At 41.4% G+C, this 16,143-nt stretch overlaps 1 protein-coding gene across 4 annotated transcripts in view; it reads right to left on the bottom strand.

Annotated features, from left to right (window-relative positions):
- CSMD3 (CUB and Sushi multiple domains 3) overlaps positions 1 to 16,143 on the bottom strand; it is a 568,382-nt gene that overhangs the window by 252,292 nt on the left and 299,947 nt on the right. For all 4 annotated transcript variants that reach the window (XR_014513736.1, XM_083450329.1, XM_083450330.1 and 1 more), the window contains one exon: positions 11,943 to 12,064. Coding sequence is in view for 3 of the 4 variants with exons in the window: in XM_083450329.1 (XP_083306455.1) it covers positions 11,943 to 12,064 (122 nt within the window). In the remaining variant the exon portion in view is untranslated. The remainder of the gene's footprint in view (positions 1 to 11,942; positions 12,065 to 16,143) is intronic.

Raw genomic sequence — 16,143 nt, 5'->3', positions numbered from 1 at the left:
TACTGACGCAACAACTTTTTGTGAGTAATGCCTTTACAGAAATGACGTTTGTAAAATATTAAAGAGATTGTAATATTTCTTGGATGTTCTCTGCAACCACTGTTTTGAAATAAAGAAAGGAACTGAGAAGCTTGTTTTCTAGAAATATTTACTATCTAATTGATTCCTAAATAATTTATCTAAATTAAAGAGCAGGAGGATTTGCCCAAGGCCAGATGCTGAAACACTACTCCTCCAACAGAGCTGAGATTTCAGCCCCACTGCTGTGAAAATGACTATTTTTGTTACTGCAAAGCAATGTGGGTTCTTTCCAATGACAATTCCAGAAAATGTCCTGTCATGGCACTACAACTGTACTATGAAATATTTGGCACTGCAAGGGATTGGTTTCCGCCCCCCCCCCCACCCCCGAAATGACACTTTATGCTGTCTTTTGAAACTCTTACTTATGACATCTTTGACCACCTTCCTGAGTCTCATATCAAAAACAGGCACTCTGCTGTTATGAACAGAATGGTAACAGCTATTTAACTATATGTCACAGACAGCTAGACAGCATATGAGGACAGTCTCTGGCAGTTCACTGAAGTTGGGTACTCCAGATCACAGTTTTCAGTGCCATGTTTGACTTGCATTGAATCCTGCCATTGTAGGACTGCGAGACTTATGCACTTCACATAGTCAGAGTTGATGTGTTGCTTTAACACTTGAAGAAATGCAGGGATGAGAAGTAAAGCATAACGGAGAGCCAGAGCTTAAATACAAGCAAAAATGTTAAGAAGAAAATTAATGTGCAGAAGACTTAGAAATTACAGGGTGTCACCGCAAATATTTTCAGCACTAAGAGCTTAACAAGTAGTTTGGCCACTTTGTGCTTCTTAACAGTGATTTATTGCCTTTGTGTTAATACATGAGGCTTGTCTCTCTTTTTTTGTCATGATAGGAATTATTAATAAATTATAGAAAATATTTATCTTTACACAGCAGGATATTTTCCCCTGAATAAATAATTCCTTTGGTGTATTCTCAATTTGGTATAAAATATTATCAACAGTCTAAATTATGCATACTGAAAAAGTCACTGAAGATCTCTTCTGCACTCACAAAATAACACAGCTTCTGCTAGAAATATTACTGTGGATTTGAGGAATAAAGTGTGTATAGGGTTGTTTCCCCATTTTAAAATAATAAAAAAAAATGGTGAATTCTCTCTCTCTTGCTTGTCTCTCTTTGAGCCACTGCAAACACTGGCTCATTATAAAACATGGTGGGAAATGATTGCACTTTCATTCTCCTTCCACTTCTTCCATTTATCTTACCAGCATGTCCCTTCTGCTTATCTTCTTAGCACTAATCACGACTTCTTGTTACAGATCTATGTAACTGTGGAAACCATGGTTAACATCAACCAGGATACCACTAGAGTATCAGCTGGAATGTTCTGCACTGCTTCCTTTTTTTGCTAGACTTCTGCAAACCTGCAAAGGTGAATCTGTTCAGAACATAAATCTCTTCCAAAGTTCTGATTGCATTGCAGACATATGTTGTTCAAGGAAGACTATGGAAAGCAACTGTGATATATGAACTGGAATCTCAGAAACTTAATGTGGAGGCATGTCTGTGCACACAGCCAAAAGCAACCACCCACCACCCCTTCCAGATATATTCCAAGCAGAGAAACCAATGCTCACACACTTCAAATTGCACTCTTTCCTTCTGTGGCTGAGGACTCTGGATGCCTTGTGTTATGTCAGCAGTTCCTAATCTGCATATGCATCTGAATGATTTATTTTTATTCATATGTTAGGAATCATTCAAAGTCTGTTTAAAAAAGTTAGCAGATCTAAATGGAGAGGGAGAAAAAAAAGTACTGAAAGGATAGCAATGTAGACTGTAAGGAAGAAATTCCAAGGGACCTCTGCACTGTTACCATAGACTGCCAAATTAAAGTTGATTTGGAGCTCCCCACCCCCCCCAAAAAAGCCCACAAACGTTCTGTGATAAGGCAAAACTAACAGGGAAATGCATTGGAAACTGTGGGATAGTACTTGGTTTATTTGACATTACAAACCTCCCTGCAAACAAATCAGGCTGAGTGCTCTGTAAATAGCTGACATCATCTAAACTCCTCACAAACTTTCTGCAAAAAAAAAAAATCAAAAAAAAAAAAAATCAGGAAAAACGTTCAATAAAATGGGCATCTGAAGTGACCCCAAATGCTTTCTTCAAATCAATAGCATAAAATACGGTATACTAGTCTGGGGACAAAAAGTGTGCTGAAGCATCTTGCAGATATAGACGGCCATAAACACCTGCAGAACTGGTGCAAGAGTCATTATTCTTCCTAACCAAAGATAAATTTTCCACTTCCCAAACAAGTGGGCTAATGCAAAGGTTCTGCAAAGCAACAGTGAAAAGATGCTGCTCTCATTGTTATCTGGTGCCTTTCTGCTTTGTAATCAATAAGAGTTAGTATTTGACTTCCACCCACATGATTCTTCCCCCACAATTAGCTTTTATTTAACTTCTTTGCTTCCCAACACAGGAAACTGATATGAAAGTCACTACAGTCGCTCCAACCATTCTTTAAGCATTTGCCAAGGGATCGATAATGCCTTACGCTGTTACTACCTCAGAATATTTCTTGAGAAATTGCCTTAGAAGCAGGCATTTGAAACACTCTGCAAACAGGGGAAAATGGAACATAAAAACATGGCTCATAAGAAAATTGGAAGCAGCTCTCATAGCCTTTCATTTCCTTTCTGCATAAGTAGATTTGCATTTCTCTTAGTTCCAAACTAGATGTTTGCAGTATGCAGATACATATCTTGTTTTTGCCTTATTTCTTGCCTTAAATAATTACTAGTGTTGCACTGAAATCTACCCTATTCATCTGGAGCTTTCTTTCCCTATGATAGAAAGAAATATTCCCCATTCTTGGGGCACTTTAGAATTCTGGTGGGTGCAGGGATTTGACCTTACTTCATCACTGTGAGGTCGCTGAGGGTGGTTTGTGCATTTTTCTCTTTCCTGTGAACAATTTTTCCAGCAATCTGCAACCTCCTTGGCTGCTTGCATTTCCTGAGTGAAAAAGCCCCATGGCAGGAATCACTTTACAATGTATTTCCCTGAGTTTTAACTGAGAATTTGAGAGTGTTGCGGAGTGCAGACCACTTGGGAGATTATTTGTATAATAAAAAGGGCATTTTCAAACACCCTTCAGCCACCTCAAAAGTAAGCAACGACATCCTATTGTTACTTTTAAAAGGCAAAAAATGTTCACTGAAGCCATGTATCAAGGAAAGAGAATTTTAACCTTAGGGCCAGACATGTGACATGCTTATGCATTGATTTCCTCACCTCAGCCTACTATATTTTATGTAAGGTTTGAGGTATCCTATTCAATTCAACACAGAACAGATTAAAAATGGAGTCTCCTTATATGGGTAAGTGGCTATTCAAGGTAGGGATGTGATAGTATTTGTGAGGAAGCAGAAAACATGTGTAAATGCCTGTGTCCCAAACCCATACTTTCTGGAAGATGAACAGCTTTTTAGACAAAGGACAATTTTTTAAAAATGCAGCTGGAAGAAGATGAGCAAGACTGATAAATCAAAATGTGACCAGTAAAAGCAGGAGGCTTGAAACATTGCCTTCATGCCTTTTGCCTGACACAGAAGGCCTTTTCATGTGTTCTCTTCTCATCTGAAAGGAATGACCATGGCCCCACCCCCTTTGCCATGTTCCCACCGCAGTCCCACAGCCCTCCACTGTCAGGGACTGGACTGCGGAGAAATGGTGGGAGCTGCTGCCCCCTTCTCCTGAACCTTTCCAAGGGCAGGAGGACAGTATTGATTTATAATGGTGGTTTGCAGAGGGACATAGTCCAGAGGGGAAAAGCTGGGAAATACTGAGTGAGGAACAGCTAGAAGAGGGAACACCAGGAGAGAGACAGCATTCCAGACTCCTCCTTCGCCTAGGACTAGACGGGCTTTGAGAGTGATAAAACAGAAAGCACAACAGCAACAAGCTCAGATTACCTGAAATAGGAGTGATGTAGATTAATGGGGATGGAGGGGGTGAACCTTTACTGGGAGCAACACCGTTTTTTAGAGAGAGATGCATTCCTCTCTCACTGTGATTATTAAAGAACTTATCTGGTAAGAACGTTCCTTTCATTTGATCTGCTTATTTACTGCCACCAGGGGAGGGATCTGTTTCCCCAAAGCCTGACATCCACCCACTGGAAGGGTAAATTCTCTGCTCCTGTAAGCTGGCCGCACAATTTAAAACCCTTGCAGATCAGGGCGGGGAGACTACATGAACACACTACTGACTTTTACCTTCCAATGTGTGGAGGGCTATGGGGCAGGCAACAGGGATGCAACAGAAACAGCAATGCTAGCATATGCCTGCACATGTTCCTGTTCATCATGGAAGAGGCATAAGATGTGAAGGGGGTTGTGCATGTCTGCTGAGATGCTAACAAAACAGAGAGGCAGAAAGAGCACACTGCAGTTTCTCCAACACCACAGAGCAGTAGTGACTGTCAGGGCACCACTGGCAGTGCTGTTGATGCTGACCTGGCATCCCAATGCCACACACTGTTGCCAAGAGAGATTGGGGCAGGGCAACAGGGAGTCTGCCTGAACAGAGAGTCTGCCTCCGCATCTTCTTAAACAGCAACCACATCTAATATACTAATCCCTGTTCTACACAGGCTTTCGAAAGCTCAAACAGGAAAGGGACATGCTGCAACATTATGGGTACCTATTTCACAGTTTCTTCTATTGCATATGCAATCATGACTATTTCAGCCTTCTTGTTTTGAGAATTTAAAAAAATACAGCTTAGAAATCAGTAATTCAAGTTGTACCAATCTGGAAAAGAGAATATTGGTTTTTTTTTAAAAAAAGCAATTTTATCAGTAATAGTAACTTGTCTAGAACATTGATATTTCATGAACAGGCTTTCTGTGTAATGGCCGTAATTCCTTATATATTTCGTTTACAGTCTTTGCAGAAAATGAAAAGGACCATGAAAAGAAATCTATACTTTATCACTGATTAAAATAACAATTCAAAACACTGAAGGGCACCCACATTCTACCACTGGTTTCTATGATGAGTGGTTCATTTTGCATTTGTGTGTGTGTGTGTGTGCTCTGCCCAAGTCTATTAAGTATCAACTTCATTATGTTAAGGTCAGGCAAAAGTGTGCCACGGAAACCACTAGTTGAAGATTCTGAAATTTGAGCAGATGGGAGCAGGCCTTCCTTCTCCTTTAACTAGAGCTGGTGTTAGCAAGGTGTGGATGTGTATGAAGGAGGATAAATGACATCTAAAAACTGGGCTAAGAAGGGACAGAGAGGCCTGCCTCACACTGTGCTGAATCCTGTGTATTTGACATTAGGGAGGTCCTAGAAACCTAGATCATTATCTGTTGAAGAGTTATTGCTATGTGCTTTCCATCTTATGCTCAGTCTGTACATATGCGTAAATAAAACCATATATCACAAAGACACCATAGGTCTCCAGTGACCTTCATTCCTAGGAAACCCCTGAGAACTCCCTCTACTTGAAGAATGGATTGTGAGTAACAATATCTTTTCTCCCAGTACCTTGGCAGAACATGCATTTCCCCACAAGGGATAGCACATCTCCTTCCAGTGCCTGAAACAGTAACAGAGGCAGAAGTATAATGGGGGGGGGGGACTTTCACTCGTGCTGCTTTGTTAGAACATCTCAAGCAGCCTCCTGGGTAATATGTAGCTTTTCAAAAGATTGTGCATTATATGTGTCGCTGAATTGATAAATGTTTATTAGAACATAAGGTCCCTTTGAAGGTAACTACAGGCCTCACACGAATGAAAGGCAAAGGTATATCAACATTTTGCAATCTGAAATGTTTATTACACTTGTCGAAATCCAAGATGAGTTCCATTGTAGCATTGCTGAAGTCATCAGAAATGTTGTGCCATCCTGATACACCAACTGAGATGCTCTGAGAAGCCCCAGATAAATAAAACATCTAAACTAGTTTTTGAGACTTACAAAAAAAACCCCAAAACCTGCTGCCTCTGTAGAATTCTGTACCAAAATTAATATAAAAAGTTCTGAGGGTGTGTGTTAGTATCCATTTTATGGCCTGCCTTTAAACGAGAACTCATAAAAAGTAGTAGCACAACTGGGCAGTTCTGTCCTATCGGCAATAAATCACAGATTAATATGGCTGGTGCCACTGTTTCATTTTCCAGCTCCTTGTTTTCAGTATATGAGGAACTAGCCAGCTTAAAGCCCCCAATCTAATTTGCAGAACTTTACATGGCATGTGTGTAAGTGGGAGAGGTTTTTTGGGGGAGGGCAAGGGAAACACGCTGCAAAGAGTGAAATATTCTCACCTGCCTCCAAATGTACCGTATTTTTTGCTCTATAAGACTCACTTTTTCCCTCCTAAAAAGTAAGGGGAAATGTGTGTGCGTCTTATGGAGTGAATGCAGGCTGCGCAGCTAACCCAGAAGCCAGAACAGCAAGAGGGATCGCTGATTTCGCTGCACAGCAATCCCTCTTGTTGTTCTGGCTTCTGAGATTCAGAATATTTTTTTTTTCTTGTTTTCCTTCTCCAAAAACTAGGTGGGTCTTATGGTCTGGTGTGTCTTATAGAGCGAGTAATACGGTATTTTTCAAATGTATTTTCTCCTTAATGACATTTCACTGGGTTCCAATAAAGTGGTTTTCTTATAGTTTGTAGTACTAACTTATTTGTTATTTTAATTATATTCATAATACATCTTTCCTCCAAGAAGCTGAAGGTTCTCCCCTGTGATGGCCTGGGACTCGGGCTCGGACTCGGAACCAGAGGAGTCTCAGTCTGCACCTGAACCAAGTCTGGGGCCTGGTCCTGAAGAGTTCCAGTTTGCACAGGTTCCCCTGCAACAAGCACCAGCTGGGCCGAGTCATGGGCCTGATGCTGCCCTGGCGCCAAATGTGGGGAGTACCTTGTTGCCTTCAGCTGGGCCATCACTTACAGCTGTTGCACTACTAGTTGGGTCAGAGGAGGCTGAGGCAGCCCCTGGGTCTAGTAACCCACCGACGTCTCCCGAGCTGCAGAGACTAAGATCTGAGAGGAGGAGAGACCTGAGTACTCGCAGGAGTAGTGCTCACCTTCGGGCAAAACAGGGAGGTGAGTCGCCGGGGGATCAGACCCGTCCATTACCCCAACAAAGATAAAAGACTGTCAGACCCCGTCCCAGGTTGTGGGAGCAACATTGCTGTATGCCAGATCCTGCCCGAGGTCCTGTACCTGCCCTTGTCTGGTTTCCTGCCTCGTGTCCTGTCTTGGCCCTGTTGGACTGACTCCTAGCAAAACCTTCAGATTCTGGACCGGTCCTGGACCGTGTTTCTGGGGTTACCACCAGGCCCAGCACATCCCCACTGCCTCATTTTATCCTCACAACTGGATGAGAGTTGGTGATTGGTCCAAAGGCACCAAGTAAGCTTGGTGGGTGTGTAGGATTTTGAACCTGAGTCTTCCTAGGCCTAGTCCGACACTTGATAGACATAGAGGGATAAGTGTGTGGATTTTTGCATGAGTGGCTTCCATGTTAGTTATTAGGCCTGAAGCCATGGGGGAAAAAAGATGGCTGAGTGCTTGAAGTCTTTAGCAGAGTGGAAAAATACCAGAAGCCATCACGAGAGGAAGGCAGTATGAACCACACTTATCAGGATGTGGCCCAAGGCCACCAAAGCAAGCCAGGAAAATGGACTGAGATAAGGGCAACTGGTTAGCCCAAAATCTGCTGACGCACTGTCAGTCATGTTCACAGTCTCTGGTGATATACTGCCAGACACATTTTCCATATGTTTTCAGATTCACAATAACCTATAAAACCAACCCGGAAGAAACTTGAGAGTTGGAGAATACAAAAGACCCCACTGAAGCAGCGAAGTTCTTCCACTAGACCTCTGGCTTCTACCCTCGCCATGTCTAGTCTGGCTAACTGGATCGTGTGTACGTGTAAGCATGTGTTTTCATTAGGATGTTTTACCATAGACTGCTATTATGGGAACAAAAACAGTTTTCCTACCTGAAATGATCAGTGTCTTCCTTGACTCTCACCTTCTAAGATCCCTGAGACTACAACAGACCCCAAATTTAGCCAGAAGTACTTTTGTGACACAATACTGACGAAAGTAAAAGTTGTTGTGTTCTTAGGATCATTTTGGATGAGTTGTTTCAAAATATGAAGACAGTAAGAAGATATGTCAAACTTTATTTAACCTTAAGTGTGAAGAGGCTGAAAAGGAAATGGGTGAACTATTTTTTTTATTCAATACAACTGTGCTCTGGGGGTCATAGCACACAGTTACCAGAACAATCAATGATACGGATGTCTGCAGAAGCAATTCCAACAGTATTTATGGAAAGAACACTATAGTCAATAGAATAGTTAGTTATACAGCAGAAACTAAAATAATCAGCTGTGTTTGTTTTCCTAGTAGTTTCTTTAAAAACTAGTCCATCTCACTCCTGTAAATAATCCCAATACACAGATTTATTTTATTTGAAAAATAATAATCAAAGCTCTTCAGGCAAGCTGACTATTGCTGTAAGCAATGCTTGCCATAGCTGAATGATTGAAGCACTACTCTATAGCCAAAGGCTATCATAAATACATTAAAATAAAAGTCCATACAGATTGGCAATTATGCCAAATAACTGAGTGTCCTAAAAAGGATTCCAATGCCAGGATATATTGGAGATCATCACCCATGTAAACAACAAAATTAATTGAAACACAGCTGTGTTCAATTTTTAAGGATATTAGCAAACAGTATTATTTTACAAATTGATCTAAACACTATTATTCTTGTTGTTGTTGTTGTTGTTGTTACTGTTGTTATTGTTATTATTATTAAAATTGATTCCAGATTCTGGTTTTGTTAAATGCATCCTTAGTTTGGAGCCACAGGCTCTAATCCAGAAGCAGAGTTCTCCCTTCTTTCTTTTGAAACCAGAGAGGCAAAATATTAACTTTTTATTAACTTCAGAGAAACAGGAGATACAGAATACAGAAAACTGAACAACACAATACTGATCATTTTGGGTTGCTATCCTATACAAAGGAGCCTACTTCTGAGTAGACATTACAGAATGGCACTGTAACTTTCTTCAGAATTAGGCATATTTAGCTTATAGATTTATTTATTTGGCGTATTACTACCTGTCCCCATTTTATTTGGTCACTCATGAAAATCCTATAATATATTTTAATGAACAGTAAGGTGTGGGTTGGTTGGCCGGATATTGAATTCTCTTCATCCCATGATGGAAGAATTAACCTGCTCAAGGCAGAAATCCTATACACACTTACGAAGGAAAAAAACAAGCATGGAACTGGGCACAGTAAAATACTTCACCTCGAGGAAAATCAAGCCAATGCTTCTGATAACTTTATTGTATCTTTAACGCAATATTGGAGGCCTGGATTGGTTGAATACACTTTTCCCACTTAGAATAGGAAGCCAGCACCTAATAGGTGCTGATAAATTGATTTGCCCACCAGTAAGTAGGGGAGCTCGGCATCTCTACAGCCATGGAAAAAAAATCAGGTGACCAATCAAATAAACCTATTGGCAATACATAAGTAGTAGCAGGTCAATGGGGCACAGACCACTGAGTTCATGCAAGGTAAGAAAGGATTGGGGTGAACTGGAATCCCAAGCCAGATGTAGCGGGGTGTAGGAACGCAAGTGTTTTCAGGTAGAAAACTGGCCCCACCGTTACTTGATATGCCTAAAGCTCAGCATGATGAAATACCAGAAGCTGTTATATAATCATGTTTAAAATATCATTTATGAAAACAGACTTAGAATGAACAATGTTTATTGACTACCATATATTGAGCAAATGGTGAAAAACCCACAGATGTATGTTTGATTGCAGAATTGTTCAATAGGATCTGAGACTGTCACTAAAATGGTAAAAGTAACTTATTATGTAAGAACCACACACAGAAGCAAACAGATTCATGTTTCCGCTGTAAATGTATTTTGCTTGTGATTTTTCGCAGTAGCATGTTTCAATACGATCTCTCTCTCTCTCTCTCTCTCTCTCTCTCTCTCTCTTCTGTGTTGTACAGTATCTCCTCCCCACCTCCCCTGTATTGTAAATGCTCTTTTCGGTGGTTCAAATCCCCATGACGGGGTGAGGTCCCATTGTTCGGTCCCTGCTCCTTCCCACCTAGCAGTTCAAAAGCACGTCAAAGTGCAAGTAGATCAATAGGTACAGCTCCGGTGGGAAGGTAAACGGTGTTTCTGTGCGCTGCTCTGGTTCACCAGAAGCAGCTCAGTCATGCTGGCCACATGACCTGGAAGCTGTCTGTGGACAATCGCCGGCTCCCTCGGCCTATAGAGCGAGATGAGCACGCAACCCCAGAGTCATCGGCGAATGGACCTAATGGTCAGGGGTACCTTTACCTTTTTTGGCATATTCTATGCAAAAGGGAGAAAAGTGAAATTGTGCTTCCATAAAATTACAACACAATTAAAATAATAATAATTTCAGACAGCCAAACCAGGGTAGCCTCTTATGATCCACTCATGCCATAAATAAACTATTATTTAAACATGAAAGGCAGACTATTTGGAAAGAGGAAGGATGAATGACGTTGAATTTAAAAATGCCTTTGTATCAACCTTATTTGTACATTCAAATCTATTTCTATCCCCAAGGCCAAATATGTCACCTCTGGAACATACCAAGCAGAACTAGTTAGTGAGTGATGGAAGACTATCCCTGAAGCAAAATCCATGATATCTCCCTTTGTCCTTGGAGATTTGCTACCATGGTGATCTATGGATGGAACAGAGGCACATATTTAAGACTGACCTTAATTTAAATATCATTATACGTCACCCTGATCTCTATGAGCAGTGCAAGATTCCCGGAGTGCAGGCGCACTTTACCCAAGGTCTGTGTTTCCCTTTGAACAATGAGGCACAGTGGAGATTGTGGTGACTTTATGATATATGGTTTATTTACACATATATACAACCTGAGCCTAGATGGCGGGAGTTCAGAGCCTTCACATCCTAAGGGGCCCCTGCTCCTTCCATTGCTACAGTATCAGATTCAAAGAGACCGATTGTGCCCAATCCTCTCTGTTGCATAAAACCAACCAACTGCATTCTCCTCTGCCCCTGCTCACTTGTCGCTGCTGACGCAAATGTTTTCCTGGGCTTACATCATCCGAAACGGAAATCCAACAAGCTTTTGTCTCTGCCCGCTTACACACAGCTGGAGGGGAAACACAGCTGGAGGGGGGCCCTCCCCTCCACTTGCTGTCTGGCACTGAATGTCCTGATGGCTCCTCATTTGTTAGGTTATCACTCATTTTTGTCCCCTAATACTCAGACTTTTGACCAAACTGCGGGAGGCAGTGGAAGACAGGGGGGCCTGGCATGCTCTGGTCCATGGGGTCACGAAGAGTCAGACATGAGTAAATGACTAAACAACAACAACAAAAATACTCAGACTAGTTATCACCAGGGTTGGCTTGTTAGCATAAGCTTAACCCAGGTGTTCAGTGTTTTGCACCAGTTAACTCCCCAAACCTTGATGAAGTCTAACCTTTATTGGACCCAGGAATTTAAGGTGTCTCGCCCCCACCAGCTTCTAATATCCTAGTGATCAACAACATTGTTTGCTACTTTGAGACCATGAGGAGTGCAAAGAGACATGATTTCTTGCTCCATTCCCCATCTCCAACAGCAACAAACTCCATCCTTTCACCCATCACAATAACTCTGTAACTCCGCAGAGATTTGTTTAACATACACGTGTATACTATGCATGTACGTAATATATAAATAATAAAAAGTTGGCTAATCCTTCTGATCACAACTTTTAGGTCTTTACATTATTATCAAATTTGAACTTACCTTATTTGGATTGATTGCTGTGATAACCCAAACACACTGAGCGTTACTGTCATACTGAAATGGAAAGTTGGGGGACGTGAAGGTGCCACCAGGACCCTGAAGATTAGATCCACAAGTCTTGACTGGAAAAGAAGAAATGAACATTACAGTTCCCAAATAACATCACATTATGTTCTAATTGCAGCTAATAGTCACTCCCAGTGTCTCCAAGGAAGTCCTCCATATGCTTTAGAGTGGTCTGGTGAATTCCAAAATGAAGGAAGAAGAGATTCAGATACCAGATTTGAAAATGCATCCCTTGGCTTCATTTAGGTGATCGACTGACCCCAGGTACCCCTTTAGAAGTCCCCAAGTCCCAACTCATGCCAAGGCTGGAACTCTTTATATTTTTAAAGTTGCTGCTAGACCAGGTTAGCCAGCATGCTGCCCTCTCAGATGTTGCTGAACTACAAATCCCATTATCCCTATCATTGGTTGGTTCCGATGGGAACTGGAGTCTAACATCTGAAGGGCACCATGTTGCCAACCTCTGCTCTGGACTAATGGAATGGAAAATGAAGGAAAGAATGAATACTTCACAAACTAACAGCTGTGCAGCCTTTTCCTGCTCCCCGCCCCCTTTCTTCTGGCTATTAAAAAGTAGAAAGTCATCTACCAGAGGAGAAGGAAGTCTACTGGGAACAATAGATCTTGCATGTTCTTTACTTCTCTGCTTTAATGATGCATGCAATAAACACCTTTGGCCTAATCAGTTTGTTTGAACAGTAATATTGTTGTGATTTAGATAAAAAAGTACTTCTGAACAGATTCTGAACCACATTTCCATTTCTTCATATACAAATGAAAGAGCAAATGTTTCTTTTTAAAGATCTGCCTTTCCCCCATATTTATGTCTGACAGCTGCTGCTATTTATAAAGGATTTTAAGATATTATATGACTTAAACTAATATATTCAGAAGGCATGTCCCACAGTCACTTTTGCCACTGCCATCTGTTAAACTATGTAAAAACTGCAGTTTTCCAATAAAGAAAAAAATACATCTTATAAATCCGGAGATTAGATTCCAAAAATATAATAATGAAATTTGTGTTAGGGTAAACAGCTCAAGATTTACGTATAAGCCTTTGCATAAATTATTCTAATGCTGCTGCATTATTAAATGTAAAGTAAATGTGTGGTTCTATTTAAAAAATGTGAGGTGAGAACAGGGAACTCAAGATAGCAAAGTGTGTAGCAAGTCCCTACCCTTGCTTTTCTGCTTAGCTATTGAGGTGAAATGAGATTCAGGCAAACATGAGAATAATGACTGATTAACAGTGATTGCTTTTAGGGAAGCAAAGAACCGTTCTACAATAAGCTTATCCTGTGCAATGAACATCAGTGACTGCATAACCAAACTCTGTAATTTCATGAAAGAAGTCCACTGTTTTTATTGCATTAATTCAAGAAACAAACAGAAAAGAGTGGAATTGTTGTCAAAGACTCATTCGCCTGCTTTGCACAGCACAGTAAGTCAACTACAGCTTATCAGGACCACACAAATGTGCAACTTCCAGAGTGGAGCTTGCAGTCGCTTTGCTACTCCCCAGACCTTTTTGATCCTGCACCATGCTGAGCTAAGCCAGGCTCTGGCTCTGGCAGCATAACATCCAACTCCAGACTCTTAGTTAAGCTCTCTTCTCACTAACCACAAGCTACAGTCAGCAATATATGCATAAATTTCTAGCTAACTTTTGAAGTCCTTCTGATCTATTTTGCACCATAGGATTACCTTCTTTTTAACAATCTCCTTTCTGCAGGGTCAATAATTTATTGTGATGCACGCAATATGTCCTTTTATCTTACACTCCCCCCCCCCCACTTAAAAAAATGAATAGTATTATCTCAGTGAGGAAACACACTTCTCATATTTAGATCCAGGTCTTTGGTGAGCTTTAAACTTAACAGGTTATATAATAATGTATAATCAATGTATGGCCCCTTTTCTGCTGCACAAAAATTATTTGTCAATATAAAAAGGGCCTTTGAGAACTCAGGCAAAAGGCTTTTGGGTAAGCTGATCAGGATAGCTGAATCAAGACTTTAAGCAGATAGTCAAACAAGCTGAGCTGGAGATCAAGCTAACGGTTAAAAAGCTCAACATCAATGGACATAATACAATAATGCTACTCAAAGCAGGGAAGCTCAGTTGATTGGAGGTTAGTAGGAGGATGGAGAAAGTGAAAGGAAAAACAATGTTGCCAGCACTTTGGGCTGGAAAGTAACATTTAAGAAGTACTCATTGTGTCTTGCTGCCCAATAATACCATGTCTACAGTAGGATCACATCTTACATGGAGGTTACATCCCGGGGTAATAGCACATGAAGGCAAAATCGTGTATAGTCAGAACAACCCTTTAAAAACCATAAAAACCTTAGCACAACACTTACCAGTGAATGGCAACTGTGTTGCTTAGTCTTCCTCTTCTGAGATGGATGTTGTTCCAGAAGGACAAGTATGGGTGACTGACAGCCTGCTTCAAATGAAGTGCTTGGCTGTGGTTCAGCTTCAGAGGTTGATTGTGTTGGCTGGTGATATTTTTTTTGTGAGAAGCACGGTAACTGCTGCTGTTGTCTCTTGGGCTAATCAAACATTTCTTGGTACAGTCTCACAGTTTCTGTAATCCTTCGTGCGATTTTGAGGCTTCATTCCATGAAGGGATCAAACTCAGCAATCAAATCACCGATATGCTTTATCGCTTGGAAGAGTTGAGCAAATTTATGCAGGTTCCAACTTGCTGTCGCCATCACCTCTTTGTCAGTTTTATCTCTGCCAGTGGTAGACTTTGGGCTTTAATATTTCAGCGGCACCCTGTACGATGCCTAAATTTGGTGTCCCCCACCTCTCACTTTCTGTTGTTTGTCACTGTTCCAGCACTCCCTGTATCACCCTCTTGGCTCAGAGCCCAGTGCAGAAACACCCCCTAAATCCACCTCTGCTTTTGTACAAAATCATGCCAGTTCTTCCAGCTTTGGTCTATATTGTTCACTTTGTTTTCAGTGCTTGGAAACCCTTAAAATCTCTCACGCATTCCTTCCAAAAGTTTTGTCAGCATGCATCACTGTTTCAGGCTCAATTACCTCCATTGCCTGCTTGAGGTAAGTGATGCAACTGGCAATGTTGAAGGACTTCCAGCATTCCATGAGATTAAGATTGGAATCAGCATCCATAACATTCAGTATCCATGAGAAAGTGAGCTTCCTGTAAATCACCTTGCAGCAGTGAATCACACCATGGTCCAGAGGTTGGATGAGGTCATATGGTGGGGAGAAGACTTCAACTTCAACATTGTTATGTGCAAAGAGGAGAGCCTCAAGGTGGCTAGGAGCATTGTCCACAATGAGAAGCAGTCCTTGTCAGGGACCGTGCTGAGGAGGGCTGCACAGATGAGGAATGGTGGGAGCCTCCCCCCCGCCCCCGCTCCTGATCAGGATCCTTAATCTTTCCAGAAGCAGTGGGACAGTATAGATTTGGAGCAGTGGTTTGCGGAGGGACATAGTTTAGATGACAAAAGTTGGGAAGAACTGGGTGGTGAACAGATAGGAGAAGAAGAAAAAGCACAGTGGTTGCGAGATCAGGTTGCAAGATGAGGAAGTGACTCAGGTGACTTGGGGGGGAGTGGGTGTGAACCTTAATTGGGAGACTTTTACTCTGAGAATGGACTCTTTGTTCTTTCACTGTGATCATTAAAATCTCTTTAAATGATAACAGACTATTTTTGCTCCCTCCCTTTATCCACGGCCAAAGGGAAGGAATTCACTTCCCCAAAGCCTGACAGTCCTGATGTTGAAGTCTTCATGTTTCTCCAAAATGCAGCACTTCACCTCTGGAACGAAGCACTTGTGGAACTAATCCAGAAATGTTGCTGTAGTCACCCAAGCCTTTTCATTGGACTGCCAGAAAACAGGAATGAGATTCTTGTTCTTGCCTTTTAAGGTGTGGGCGTTTTCAAACGTATACAGCAAGCCTGGCCACAGAACAACATAGTCACATGGTGTTTAGCTGCTCTGAAGCCAGAGGCTTGTTTTTCAGTTTTGGAGCTGTAAATAAGGTCAGGCATTTTCTTCCAGAAGAGCCCCATATTGTCAGCATTAAAAACTTGCTGTGGAAGATATCCCTTGTCATCTAACAACTTCTTTAACTGCTCCACATAGGCTTT

The sequence above is a fragment of the Podarcis tiliguerta genome (genome assembly GCF_965153285.1).
Source record: "Podarcis tiliguerta genome assembly, chromosome: 7".
Classification (NCBI taxonomy): domain Eukaryota; kingdom Metazoa; phylum Chordata; class Lepidosauria; order Squamata; family Lacertidae; genus Podarcis; species Podarcis tiliguerta.
Note: the sequence above shows the minus strand (reverse complement) of the source record. Positions and strands in the feature narration are given on the sequence as shown.